Genomic DNA, 15,354 nt, shown 5'->3' with positions numbered 1-15,354 from the left:
GCATACTGCGCACGGGCTGCGTCCTCAGTGATAAAGATAGGGGATGCATGACGCATGCAGCGTCATGCGCCCGGAGGTGGAGCTAACGGCGGAGGCGTGGCAGGGGGCGGGGCTTAGCGGCGGCCATGCGCAGGCCGTCGCTGCGCCCTGAAGCGCAAATGTGAAACCGGCCTAACAAATGTTTAGCGTTCCCTGGTCTATAACTCCAAATTTAAAAAAAAAATGTATGTATATATATCATTTTAACTTGTTTATTAGTAGTACTTAGTTAACATAAAACAAAACAATTATATAAAATTATTAAAGTGTCATATCTGGTGAACAGAACATCTTTCTTTCATTAGTGGAAAATTTACTTATTTTTTTTTCCTGAATTTTTTTTTTAAGGCACTTGCAATACATGAAAAACATACAAAATGAAATGTTCACAACAGGGTAAAGCAAATGTAGCTGTGATTATAGAATAAAGTGAAATCCCAACATTAACCTTGAACACCATTTTGCTTATTTAAATCTAAATAAGTGCAACATTTTTTGCTAATTACCGTAATATGATAAATATATTTTCCAGTACAAAGCTCCACATCCCCTGCGCAGCCTAGCAGTTAGCTGATAAAATTCTAACTAGTTTTATCCACCACTAGGGGGAGCTTTCCGCAGTTAATATACCGTAAGGGTTGTCAGAGATTTTTTGAAAACAAGGTAACAACAGAAAAAGGAATAAAATAATAAGGGTATGTGCACACGCTGCGGATTCCGCTGCGTTTCCGCAGCGGTTTTGGCCGCTGCGGACCTGCAGCAGTTTTAGCTGCGGTGTACAGTACCATTCAAATGAATGGTAAAAAAAAAAACGCTGTGTAGACGTTGCGGAAAAATCCGCGCGGATTTGCTGCGGTTTTGAAACCGCAGAAAGAATTGACATGTCAATTCTTTCTGCGGAATCCGCAGTGGGTTCCTATCTACACCATTGTGGAGAAGGTGAATCCGCAGGACCAAACCGCAGGCAAAACCGCAGATAATCCGCAGGTCTTTTGACCTGCGGTTTATCTGCGGTTTTCGCAAAATCCGTGCGGATTAATCCGCAGCGGATTCCGCCGCGTCTGCACACACCCTAATTAAAAAAAAAAGTTACTTGCCACATGCAAACATCTGCTGGCTCCATGATCCCCACCGATCTTCCAGCTTGCATGAATAATATCATGTGACGCCATTGCTGCTGGACCAGCCAGGATCCCAAGCCCCGGCGCTGGAGCATTGGAGGATTACTGAATAGATGGGTTTTATTTTTAAATATTAATATATTTAATAAATAAAATATTCTCATATTTTATGGGAGCGCTGTTGATCAGGTGGGGTCTGATAAGACACCCCACAACATTTGCTCTAAAGCAAGTATAGCTTTAACCTTAGCAATAAAACATTAAGCACGTAAAGCGCCCCCTAGTGGTGGATAACGGCTGACAGAATTTTACTTTTAATTTTATGTTTAAGTAGGATGTTTGGATCTCTGTAAAAATATAACTGAGCCCTGAAAACTAAAAAGATGCTTTAGGAAATAGATTGGCACAATATGCTATGCCGATAAACTATACTTTCTAGCAAAAAAAAAAAAATCAGTTTACACAGTCCTGTCCAGGCAAAGGCACTGCAAGACACTTCTGCTTTTTCACATCAACACTAGAACGGTGACTTCAGTATCATAAATCATTGTGAAAAGAATCTTTGAATGGAGTCTTTGCTACTTTAAAGGGGGTCTCTGGATTTAGAAATTAGGCATCCTTGGTTAATAAAGGCGCGTTCACCATTAAGGATTTTCATTGCCTGGCTAGAATGGAGAGACGTTATCAAGAGTATCTGGAGGACCGGACCTGTCCTGCATTACACAGACAGCACACTGATGTAAATGGGCTCCATGCAATGCTTTATTTCCCCTGTGGAGGCGCTGCAGGGAAATGGAAATGACTTTTAATGTGCTCTATCTATACCAAATTTTTTTTTTGTTTTTCATTTCAAGAACTTTCTTGATGTAAAAACAGATTTTACAACTTAGAATACTGTATTCAGCCTTCATTTTTGTCACGTAGAAATACCATCTTGTGCCTGATATATAAAGCCGCTGGTGAGAGGGGGCCAGGAAATGAACCGCTTTCCTTTTTCCCACCATAGTGCGCCTGTAGACACTCTCATAGGGAGCTCACTGCAAAAATAACGGCCAGCTCGACACTAGTCCTAGAAATCCACATGGCATTTAGCTCCCCCTAGTGGTGGCTACAAACTAAAATAATTTTGTTATGTATATATCTCAATTGTTGGGTTTTGGTGCAACACCCTGCGATATACTTTACGTCTGTACGTAAACCTAAAATAGCAAAAAACATTAATTCTTGGATACTGTGCAGTCTCCTGTCCAAGTGCTATGTTATAAAAGCCTAATATGGGGAATGCCCACTACTTTAATACCAAAAATAAGAGCTTAGGTAACCTAGTGGTGACTTTGGGCATTGCACAAAGTGGCAAAACTTCCACTTCCAAAAAAAAAACTCCAATTAAGAAACAATACAATAAATTACTATACAAAAATCGACATCTCTAAAAGTTTTGAATCTAAAACACAATATATAAAACCCCAAAATAAGAAGACACAAAACTGAAGTCACATTAAATACAAATCAGTGCAGACAATGATTTCCGGGTGAAGTAAGAGGCTGCTCAAGTGATTTCTTCTTCATCCTTAGGCAAGGAATTGAAGACTGTCCAAAGCGTCAGGGGATTGTCACAGTTGTGCTTTTTCTGCCAATGTTCCAAGAGTTCATTTTGGGTTTCCAACATTTGCGTGCAGAGCAAACAGTTGTAGTGGTTTCCGTGGTGGAATCTGATCTGCGATGAAGCCATTACACTTTGGCTCAGGTCATCCTTCCCTTCCGCTGATGGAGAGAACGCACTTGCAGAAACTTCAAAAGTGGCTACGTCAGGATCAAAGACAGGTTCCTTCGACCCTCCCTCGTCACAGCTTCCGCTCTTAGCCTCATTTCGTCTCTCATTCAGTAACCTCCAGTGATGGGTGGCTTGTTTAACCACCTCCTCCTGGACTCCTTGTCGGCTTTCCAGGACTCCTTCGGGCAATATTTCTTGAGATTCATCTCCGTGAACACTGAGCAAATGGAAATTCATATCAGAAAAAGTCGGCCCTACGAACCGACAACGTCCACATCTGATCTGTAATTTGATCTCATCGATAGATCCGGTGATCGGGTCGTCCTCATTGGTGACGCTCTTATTCCTGGAAAGAAAACCACAGTCAGTCATCTCAAGATATGACCAACCTTTGGGTCTTTGCAACACTAGTCCTTAAGAGAATGTATCGCCTAGATTATTTTGATATAATAAAATCATAAAACCAGATACTGATACAGATTATTTTTTTTTCACAACCGGTTTTTAATTTTTAGTTCCAAATGTTATGATTTTAATTCTATTTTCTGCCCATTAATATGTGGCGACTACCTTGTCTGAGTATGTAAAGATGCGCTTTACAGCAGCCACAGGGGTCATAGGCAATAACGTACAAGCTCTATCTCACTGACTCCTGAAGGAGAGTTTTCTAGGCATGTTCTATGATCTGTAAAAAGGTCACTTTGAAGGAAGGGGGAGGAGGTGAGATGTGACCATCACTTATGATGGATCCTGTGTTATAGAGGTGTTACTGGTCATTGTAGTCCTGCCTCTGTATTTCCAGAGCATGAACATATGTTTCTGGGAATTTGATACTTATACAAAGAAGCTTTAGAGAGGATGTCAAATATTTTACCAAACTTTTGAAGCCAAACCCAGAACTTGATCATAAAAGGAGAGAAAAACTAATCAGCCATCACAAAACCAACAAAACAGCTGTGACCCATTGGGGCATGGTCTCCACAAGATCGCTGATGGCTTCCAGTAGTCCCTGGCTCCAAGTAGTTGGCAGCAGATTCTTTGTCCTGGAAATTGCTCAGTGCGGCCTCCATGTGTAAGACACGTTTTTCCGGCATAGATCCTAGATCGGATTGAGATTTGGTGGATTTGGAGCTCAAGCCATCACATTTATCCTGTTCCTCAAACCATTCCTGCATTCTTTTTTCAGTACGACAAAGGCCATTATGCCACGACCATTCGTAATTACCACTTCCATGAAAGGGGATTTTTGGTCATACAGGTAGATGGTAGGTGTGAAAGCAATATCTGCACGAATGCCAGGAACCAAGGTTGGCATACGGTCTTCCATGGGTCACTTTTGTAGGCACCACCCCGTATATCCTGGTATAGATAGGTGGATCGATTTGTGGGACTTCGATCCATTGGGCAGGTCAGTAGTCTCTGACCCCTACACGAGTGGCTCACAAATCACTTACTTTCCGGATCCCAGGCATGACTTTTAATTAGCCGGGCAGGCGCGACGTTATCTATGCGTCACACCACAATGATGACGTCGCGCAGGCAATCCAAGATGGTAAGAGATTCACGAACCAAAAGTTCAACAGCCAGAGACTACTGTACCGGAGCGCCACAAATCGATCTGCCAACTCTACACCCAGGGAAAACATCATTAGACCTGACATTGTGGAGATGCTCTTAGCCAGTCATCGAGCCTTCATAATTTGAGCTGTCAGTTGCGCAGATCCTATAACAATAGTTCATTTTCCCTACATCATTATCTTCAAGAACTGTGCTGCTGGATATATCCCACATCTTTATTGTAGATCTAGTTCCACCAGCACCTATGTTATTCACTTCATCTGTCCCCTCTCCGTTACGGAGATATCAGCAAACCATATTTGGCATCTAAATTAAGTTCAAATGGGTGTGATTATATATTTTTCACTGGGAGCGTGTACTTCTGCCTCCTGTATGACACTGACCAATCATAAGCAGGCAGCTACATAGATGTGCAGAAGGGCTTGTGATGATGTCAGCAGGGTCACATGACCCAAGCCCACGTGTGCTGCCAGCCGGAGTGTGCAGCCTAAATAAGCACTGAAGATACATTACACAGCACAGAAGTGTGGAGCTGTTAACTCCAGGTAATATTTCCACAACTGAATTAATTTCCATTCAATCACTGAAAGCAGAAACCTATAAAAGCACAATGAACTTGACACAAAGCATATTGGCCACGTGAATAATTTTTCACTTTACTATTAAGTTTGTTTTGCTAAACCCGGTACATTTTGCTAATTTATTTTCCCTCTAACCCAGGCACTAGAATGTGTTAGCAAATAATACAGGTAACAAAAATATGTCAGATATTTCAGAATTATTTATCATTCCAGATGGCACCTAGAGGGTTTGTCCACGTGTGACCTTGCTAATAAATGTTTCTACAGCACCTGCACAGGAGATATGAAACATTACACAGTGTGATTTTTGCAATGGACTCTTCATGTAAAGATAAAACATGTTAACCCCACTGATCAGTTGTTTGCAGCTGCCACGCCAGCAGGCTATACACAATGTGCAGAGCTGGAACAGTGCCGCTCCACCTACTGTAAGTCTTTATTCTCGGGTACTGTAGCTAAGCTTCCGTTTACATCAATAGAGGTTGCAGTACCAGAAAGCGATCGCTACTTAGTGTACTGGGCTGCACTTCATTCACTATCCTTCTGTCACATACAAGAAATCTCTGACAGCTTTACAGTGACTATCATAGACTTAAAGAAATAAGCCAAACAGAAAATGTAACCACCTCTCCTAGCAGTCTGCATTCAGATAGGACTGTCTTCTCTGGACAATACGGATCAGGGAAAGAGCTATACTGAAGCATTGAAAAAAGTGACTTTTACATTTGTTTGTGGTCGCCATTAGTCAAAAACAGGCAGGACGTTTTAGTCTACAATCTTCAGCTATTCATTTTTAGACTCCTAAAATGCACCTTGCTTCTAATTTCAGACTCCTCTCCTTTGGATGTGTCTTTTCCAGGAATACATGCTGGATTGGAGGTCTGTGTATCCTGCGTGCAGAAAGCTTCACCCACTCTCATATCAGCACAGCTTTGTAATGCTTCTCTCCTCTCTGGTGTGCACAACACTTACTCATCCACCCAGAGCTACAATATATGGATAGAAGACTAGGCACAAACCTATTAATGAAATCAGGCTTTTCATCCAGCCCCATTGCCACCAGTGTATAACATCTGGCACCATTGCCCCTGGTGTATTACATCCGGCCACTCGCCCCCGATGTATAACATCTGGCACCATTGCCCTCTATGTATAACATCCGGCCCCATTACCCCCCAGTGTATAACATCCAATCCCGTTGCTCCCGGAGTGTAACATCTAGCCGAATTGCCACCGATGTATAACATCCGGTGTAACAAGTCTGCTCTTGATATTTCCTCCCTCCCAAATAAGAACTGCACCCCCACTGGGAGCTTCATGGCTAAGCAGCTGCATGGAGCCTTACATCACCAAGCACAATGCCAAGTGTCGGATGCAGTGGTGTAAAGCTGCCAACAATGGACCCGGCAGCAGTTGAAACATGCTCTGTGGAGTGATGGATTGTGCTTCGCTAGCTGGCATCTGATGGATGAGTCTGGGTTTGGTGAATAACAGGAGAATGTTACCCACCTGACTGCAATGTGAAAGCTGCAAAGTTTGGAGGAGGAGGCTAATGCTATGGGTTTGTTTTTAGGGTTGGCCTTAGCTCCTTAGTTGTCCTAAGACATTTTGGACAATTGTAGCTTTCACCTTTGTGGGTACAGTTTGGAGAAGGGCCTTTTCTATTGCCTATGACTGTGTCCCAGAACACAAAGCAAAATCCATAAAGACATAGTTAGGGGAGTTTGGAGTGGAAGAACGTAACGCAGAGACCTGACCTCAATCCAATGAAGATAAGTGAAGGACTAAAAGTTGGTTTACAAGGGTAGATTTCTGCCAATGGCAGGCACAAGTCGACTTTCAAGTTGGATCGTTAAAATGGGTAGATGTCTATGGGATCTGAATGATCGTTAATACGATTGGTCAATCTTTATACAGTTTCCATATTGTTGACAGCACATCTCCGGTTTAGGTTGTATTATTGATCCGGCCAAAAAAGTGTCTTGCTGGTTCATCAGCTAATTGCTGCCATGTTTACAAAGCCCAATGATTGGGAACAAGTGTTTTTACGAGCGCTCTTTCTGGCAATTATCGCCCCATGTAAAGGAGCCTTTAAATACTGCAGCAAAATGGTAGGAAGTTTTTAATAAAGACCATTTAGAAAGCTGCCCAATTCTGCAAATCAGTGCTAAGGTGTACATAGCCTTTAAATGAAAAAAAATTTAAAGAAATAGTGTATATTTTAAAGGATGCAAAATAAATGGAGAAGCACAGCTTGTATATATGGGAGTAAGGCGAAAGAAATTGAAACTGCGAAAGAACAATGTATGAAGCGAAGCAGCGTTGTTGCTGCACCATGGAGCAAAGAACTTAGATAAAATATTACAAGAACACTTACCTATGGAATGAGAAACTATCTTTAGGTTTTGCCTTGAGAGTCGGGTTTCTCTTCTCTGGTCGCTTATATAAAGGCTCAGTGCTTATAATAACTCTATGCACCTCTTTAAGGTGACCGAAATAAACCCTAATGTGTCCAAAGACCTTGGCACAGAACTCGCAGCACATTAACTTCTTGAGACGGCTCTCGCTGTGGTGGAGCTTCATGTGTGTGCTGAGACTGCCCGAGTGCACGTAGGTCTTACGACACAGACGACAATGGTAGGGGCGCTTGTTGCTGTGACTGTTTAGGTGATCTTGTAGGTGATGCTTCAGCTGGAAGCTGTGATCACATACATGACACTTGTAGAACACCTTTGCTGTACTCTTTTGAGTAAAAAAAGAATTGTCCCCTTGCCTCCATCGGTGAAGACGGCTACCGATCAGCCTACTTCTAAGATAACATTCAGCCATGTTTGATTGAAAATTAGGGTGAGAGGCATTCAGTGATGCCAAGCTCTGAATCTCCACCATCGGCTTTGGCATTATACTTCGATACTTCTTCAATGACACTTCGCTTTTGCCACCGCCATCACCCGCAGTTTTGCATTTATCTTTGCACACTATGAGCTTGTTTCCAACCAGTCTCATTTTTGTTTGATAACCCAACATATCGCTGTAGGTTTTTCGTTTCTTCCCCCGTTTCCTTCCCAAATTACAATTTTGTTTGCTGAAGAAGTCTGAATCAGATGTCAAAATTGGTTGACATGGGCTGTCCAGGGCGGAGACATTTATAACACTCACAGAAGGAGATGGAACGTGGACTTGGCACGGGTCCATCTGTGCTCCAGCTTGACCCAAACTTGGCAATGTTACATTAGTTTCCAAAGCAATCGATTTCTTAATTTTTGAATATGGCAAAATGGGCAATTTTCCTTTAGGAACAGGTTGGAGAAGATGAAGTGGATTGCCAAAAACAACCGGCGAGAGAACGGTCAATGAGTTTGTAGGGTCAACAACTCTGGTGCTTTCATATCTAACTAATGACCCATTGTCTGCTGAACCAAATTTTTTCCCTGGATTCGCTATGAGATTTACGGGGTTTCTAGTGCAGAAAGTTGGGTTTAGACTCTTTTTTATACAAGGAATTATTGTGCTATTTACTTTGCAAAGTTCTGGTCTGCTTTCTAAAAAAAGCTCACTTTCTAAACCCGATTCTTCTACCACCATCGTTTTTTCTGTTTCAGTCTTCAGGTTTAATTTAGGAGAGGCTTCAGAAGGTCTACCCTGATTGACCTGCACATTAGGCTTTTCTGATTTTGGCTTACAAGCACCCTTTGTTTTCTTAATAAAGAACTTCTTGCTGCGAGTGGGTTGGTACCTCGGAATAGGTAATTTGAGATTTTCTTGCAAAGGTATAGCTGTAGTTTGTATCACAGATCCACCCATTGGTGATGCGACTTGCGGTAAAGCTACAAAGGAGAATGTACCATCGTGTCCAGCAACTTTCATCAAAGTATAGTTCTGAGTGTTAACAACCAAAGGTTTAGCTCCAGGCACAGCAACATCAGAAAGGGAGGGAGGATAACTGGATGACGAATATGAAGGAACAATCTTTGGCGTCACTTTCGGTGCAATAGTTCTAAAGTGAGTTGTGTTGGGAACAGCCTTCCTGCAGTGCATAGCCGCAGTCGATCCAGTGTGGATCTTGGATTCATCTATAAAACAGAAAACATAATCACCATAATAGGAAAATGCAAAGGACAGCAAGACAGAAACTCTACTTCCAAATTTAGGCAGAAAAAAACAAACTTAGTTCTTTGACGGCTCATGGGTGTATGTCATCTTCACCTACTTTGTTAATTTTACAGTGTCAAATTTCTGCAGTGATATGATTACCTAGGCAGCTTTTGTTTGATGTAAGATTGAGAAGAAAATCAGAGGTAAATAAACACTTTAAAAAGACAAATGAACAGAAGACAGTTTACACCCATGAATCCTCAAGGAGCTAAGGTGAATTATTTCTGCATCCCTGTAAATATCTGTAGGATATTTACTGGATCTACACAAAGAAAATGTAGCACCTATATACAAAAAAAATATTTAGGTCTTCTCAGGAAAGGGCAGATTCTAATACTGGTTAAAGGGATTAAACATCCACTTGCACTAATTTAAATAGTGTAAAATAACAAAAATGGGAGAAAATAACAAAAATATTAATACTTATTTTACCAAATACCTTGACGCTCAAGTTTGAGCGCTTCCTCAGCAATCTACCGATCCCCATTTGATCATCTCCAGAGAGGACGTGTCATGACAACATGTAAACAATCACTGGTTGCAGCCGTGGCCTCAGTGAGCTGGACACATCACGTGGTTACATGTTGTTTTGACAGGTTATTAATGGAAGTGTAAATGTCGACCTCTTAGACCAAGAGCCAGGGATTGGGAAGGTGAGTATAAGTCCTTTTGTTCTTACAAACTTTTAACAATTTTTTTTTTGAGAAAGGTTTAAAAAAAAATAAAGGGGGAGGGAATTGAATAACATAATGTTATAAACGACAACCACCTTGACTTGACTAGGACAAGAATTGGACTGAAGGTCGAAAAAGCTCAAAAATGCTCTTTAAAGTTTTGTGAGAAAATTTCAAAAAAACAGGAGTCAACAACGGTGGCTTTAGTTTCTTCTGTGATTGCACTCAAGAAGTTAAAAAAAAAATAAAGGTCTCGTTTGTAAAATGTTCAAGTGCGGTAAGTGCCCATGGTGAGCTCTCTAGGGTGGCACATGCCAGGAAAACACAGTCTTTGAAGCTTTGCTCTAGCGCTGCAAGCAAAATTAAGCCATTAATATTTAGTAAAAAAAAAATTGTACATTTTAATTGTAAGATCAAAGTAGGGAAATTAATTCGTACATAAAAGCCCGTTATAGGAATGTCATTAACAACTCTGCTGCCATCTAAGGCCTGTTTCACACTTCAGTTTTTTCTGTCAGTTAAAATCCGCCAAAATAGTGGAAAACGGATCCGCCGGCGGACTGAAAGAAACGGGGGTCAGCGGATCGGCGGATGAGAGAGAATCTTATCCAGCAACCAGACAGAAATGCGGGTTAAATCCAGAAATAGCGGATCCGGACACCAAAAAAACGTTACATGCTCCGTCCGGGCCGCTGAGCGGACGCCAAAATTTTGGCGGATTCGTACAAAAGCGGATTGAACGGACGACCATCCGTCAACATCCGCCGATAATGCAAGTCTATGAGGAAAAAAACGGATCCGCCAAGAAAAATGGCGGATAAGTTTTTTTTTCAAATTGGCGGATCTTGACTGATGGTCACAAACGGAAGTGTGAAACAGGCCTAAGAAAACTCCGGATACTGATAACTTCTAGGAAAATTACCAGGTTGTACCTAAGTCAACGCGCCAGCTCTGCAGACATCGGACTGACAGAGGATCCCGCCTGTTGAGAACATCAAGAATTTCAACCTTTTCTTTTATTATAGTATTTCTGGCTGTTGTAGGTAACAGTTTTTTCAAAAGGAAGCAAAAAGCAGAGAAGTGGAACGTGTTTTCTGTAGAGACCCTATCATGAAAGCTGGAAATTGTTTTTTGTTATTAAGGCTGTGTGCCCACGTTGCGTTTTTGCAGCGCTTTTAGACAAGCATTTCTGCTGCGGATACACTTAAGAAAAGCATCCAATGTAATAGAATGGAAAACGCACATGTTGTGCTAACGGCGCGTTTTTTTCTGCTGCGGAAACACTAAGCTGAAAAAAAACGCAGCATGTTCATTAATTGTGCGGAAACGCGTGCGTTTCTGCATACATTCAATTGTATTGCAAAAACGCTAAGTAAAACGTATGCGAAAACGCTTAAAAGCGTCAAAAACGCTTACAAAAGCGCTTCATAAAACTTATGCGTTTTCCCGGGAAGAGGGTGTGTGTTTCCGCTCAGGAATATTCTGCTTCAAAAACGCTACGTGGGCACATAGCCTTAAGATTCTGGAGCTTCTTGGTTAAAGGCCTTGATAACGGAATTAAATAATATTTAGGGAATATTCACAATGGCTAAAAACAAAAGCTAAGAACCGCTAGTGAAAGTTTTGTAAGAAAACACATTTATTTACGCTTTCTTAATTAGAATATGCGGGGGTATTAATTTAGTGGGTAGTACGGTGGCCCAGTACTGCAAGGCTGGAGTCCTGGGTTCGAATCCCACCAAGGACAACATGTGAAGACATCAGTGACACAGAGCTGTCTCATTCACACAGCAGAGGCTTTGTCACAGAACAGATTACATCAGTGACTGCCATCCCCTGTGCAGATTAGAAGCTGCAGACCCCCATCACTGGCCATCACACAGTCTGTTCTCACTGCTGCCAGCAGTCTGGGACAGTGAGGGAAGGAATTACTGATAATGAGTTATGTATTGTAATCATGGAGTGGCCCAGAATACAGGACGATTTTCCCTCCTCACTAGAGTTTCACTTTCCATAGATCACTGTTCAGTGTGTGTCTGGGGAGGAGCAGCTCTCTGCTCTCTGCATTGAGGCTGCTGGAGGGGCAGAATTCGTTACTGTGTGATGAGGGCTGCTTCATGTGGATGGGAAGGGCCTGTAGCTATGGAGGGTGGGGTTGTTGCTATAGAGGGCAGGTTTTTAGCAGAGTAGGAGGAAACGACAAGTTCTCATTTCAATGCCAGAACCCCCCCCAGACGTTCTGCTCAGAAGCAAGAGAGTGATATCTAACTGGTGACAGAAAGTAAATTACTTATTGTCATAATTCTGCAGCCCAAATATGTACTGAGATTATGTGAAAAGCCCGGACAACCCCTTTATAATTCAGAAAAAAAAAATCTTTAAAACGCATTTCCAGCTCTTCTGCACTCTGTTTAAACCTCAAATCTCTGGTAATTCTAAGATTGAATGGAGTGCGCGCCTCGGACCCTCGTCTCGGACGGAGTGCGGGCATCGGACCCTCGTCTTGGACGGAGTGTGGGCATCGGACCCTAGTCTCGGACGAAGCGCGGGCCTCGGACCCTAGTCTCGGACGGAGCGTGGGCATCGGACCCTCGTCTCGGACGGAGCGCGGGCATCGGACCCTCGTCTCGGACGGAGCGCGGGCATCGGACCCTCGTCTCGGATGGAGCGCGGGCCTCGGACCCTCGCCTCGGACGGAGCGTGGGCATCGGACCCTCGTCTCGGACGGAGCGTGGGCATCGGACCCTCGTCTCGGACGGAGCGTGGGCATCGGACCCTCGTCTCGGACGGAGCGTGGGCATCGGACCCTCGTCTCGGACGGCAGGGCCGCCATCAGGGCATGACAGCCCTTACTGCTGTATGGGGCCCGATGAACAGCAGTACAGAAGGGGGCCCGCAGATCAGGGGCCCCGCTCCTGTGCTGCCAGTCATCAGGCCCCAACTGCTGTGCGTTATAGGGGCGCTGGGCAGGCCCCAAGTGTGTGCTGAGATCGGGCCCCAAGTGTGCGCTGCGATCGGGCCTGCAGCGCACACATCAGCAGAGCCGCCACAGCGCCCGACATCCCAAAGATAGAGAACTGCTGAAGGACCTGTGGTGATGTCATCATTATCACAGGCCTTCAGTATTGATCAGCTCCGCCCCCTGATCACATGACGATGACGTCACCACAGGTCCTTTCAGCTCACACAGCAGCAGCTCCATCTTCAGCGCAGGAGCGAGGTCAGGTAAGAAGAAAGTTTTTATTTTTGAAAGGGGCAATATGTATCCCTGGCAGAATGGAGACACGGGGGCAGGATTGGAGTCACACAGGGGCAAATATGGAGACAGAGGGCAGGATTGGAGACACACATAGGCAAATATAGAGACAGGGGGCAGGATTAGAGACATACAGGGCCAAATATGTAGACATGGGGGTAAAATGCAAGACATGGGGGCAGAATGCAAGACATGGGGGCAGAATGCAAGACATGGCGGCAGAATGCAAGACATGGGGGCAGAATGCAAGACATGGGGGCAGAATGCAAGACATGGGGGCAGAATGCAAGACATGGGGGCAGAATGCAAGACATGGGGGCAGAATGCAAGACATGGGGCAGAATGCAAGACATGGGGGCAGAATGCAGACATGATGGGGGCAGAATGCACACATGATGGGGCCAAATATGTAGACATGGGGGCAAAATGCAAGACATTGGGGTAGAATGCAAGACATGGGGGCAGAATGCGAGACATGGGGGCAGAATGCGAGACATGGGGGCAGAATGCGAGACATGGGGGCAGAATGTGAGACATGAGGGCAGAATGTGAGACATGAGGGCAGAATGCAGAACGTGAAGGCAGAATGGGCAGAATGCAAGACATGGGGGCAGAATGCAGACATGGGGCAGAATGTGACAGTAAGACACAGGAAGGGGCAGAATGTGACAGTGAGACACAGGAGGGGGCAAAATGTGAGACATGGGGCAGAATGTTACAGTGAGACACAGGAGGGGGCAGAATGTGACAGTGAGACACAGGAGGGGGCAGAATGTGACAGTGAGACACAGGGGACAGAATGTGAGGCACGGGGGCAGAATGTGACAGTGAGACACAGGAGGGGGCAGAATGTGACAGTGAGACACAGGAGGGGGCAGAATGTGAGACACAGGGGGCAGGATGGGAGACACATGGTGCAGGATCATGGGGCAGGATGGATACGATGTAGACAGATTGGGCAGGATCTGGAGATCATGTGGGGGCAGAATGGATACTCATGAGGCCAGGATGAGAGAAAATATGGCTGGAGCCAGGATGGGGGATATTATTACCATAGGGGCTAATTAAGGGATATTATTACTGCAGTGATGTATTTATTTTATTTTTTTGAGGATACTGTTTTAAATGGGGGGAGGTTCTGTTACTGTGCAGAGCGACACTATGTCGCCTTTTTTTCTTCATCTGGTGTAGTGTAGAAGTTGGGAAAAAAATTAAGTAATGTGTTCTGCAAGTGGAGCTCTAGATAACTGTGTTATTTCCTGCAGAGACAATACCTGGCTGGAAGACGTGATGGCCATCTGTGCTGGATGAAAGATGAAAAGCAGAGATGAAGGACTTCACCTAGAGACATCACTGGTGAGTTTGTGTTACCTGTACAATGACACTATACACTATATACAGAGTGCCTTTGTACAATGTCACCAGTGATCACTGTATTACCTGTACACTGGCACTATATACAGAGGTCCTGTGCATAATGTCACCAGTGATCACTGTATTACCTGTACACTGGCACTATATACAGAGGTCCTGTGCATAATGTCACCAGTGATCACTGTATTACCTGTACTCTGGCACTATATACAGAGGTCCTGTGCATAATGTCACTGGTGATCACTATATTACCTGTACACAGACACTACATACTAAGTACAGATCTCCTGTGTATAATGGCACTTATGGTGATAGTAATATGTTTTTTATTATTAATGATCAGTATTGTAGTATCCAGTCACCATGTGCTGGTAATATGTGGTCTGGTCATGGTGCGGTGGTATTTGTCCCTTGTATGTGCTATTATTCTGTCACTGGTGGTAATATGTGGCCTGGACATGGTATGGCTGTATTTGTTCCTTATATGTGGTATTATTGGTCACCATGTGGTGGTAATATGGTGTCTGGGCATGGTGTGGTGGTATTTGTCCCTTTGGATGTGATCTTATTGGTCATTTTAAAAATTGAAAAATAAATAAAAAAATATACCTAAATTGTATTGGATATTTTAGCAAATGTTTAATAGGTTAGAGTAGAATAGGGCTCAGCCAAAAGAGTCTACCTTGTGGTGGCAGATTTAAAAAATCTTTTGGTCATAACAAGAGCTTCTGGCTATGTGTGTGATCTGGAGATGGGAACTGTTAATGTGTGATTGGAGAGAAGTGGAATTTTTCTAAGAGAG

The 15,354-nt window shown here is 43.6% G+C and overlaps 1 protein-coding gene across 2 annotated transcripts in view; it reads right to left on the bottom strand.

Annotated features, from left to right (window-relative positions):
- Window positions 1-237: 237 nt before the first annotated feature.
- ZNF438 (zinc finger protein 438) overlaps window positions 238-15,354 on the bottom strand; it is a 16,205-nt gene continuing 1,088 nt past the window's right edge. For both annotated transcript variants that reach the window (XM_073581700.1, XM_073581699.1), the window contains exons 2-3: window positions 7,471-9,166; window positions 238-3,280 (exon numbers count right to left, since the gene is read on the bottom strand). In XM_073581700.1, coding sequence (XP_073437801.1) covers window positions 2,710-3,280; window positions 7,471-9,131 — 2,232 coding nt within the window. In that variant the 5' untranslated portion in view covers window positions 9,132-9,166 and the 3' untranslated portion in view covers window positions 238-2,709. The remainder of the gene's footprint in view (window positions 3,281-7,470; window positions 9,167-15,354) is intronic.

This window comes from Dendrobates tinctorius, unplaced genomic scaffold, assembly GCF_039654945.1.
Source record: "Dendrobates tinctorius isolate UK_male_01 unplaced genomic scaffold, ASM3965494v1 ptg000070l, whole genome shotgun sequence".
Classification (NCBI taxonomy): Eukaryota; Metazoa; Chordata; class Amphibia; order Anura; family Dendrobatidae; genus Dendrobates; species Dendrobates tinctorius.
The sequence above is the reverse complement of the archived record's forward strand: the minus strand, read 5'-3'. Positions and strand labels throughout refer to the sequence as shown.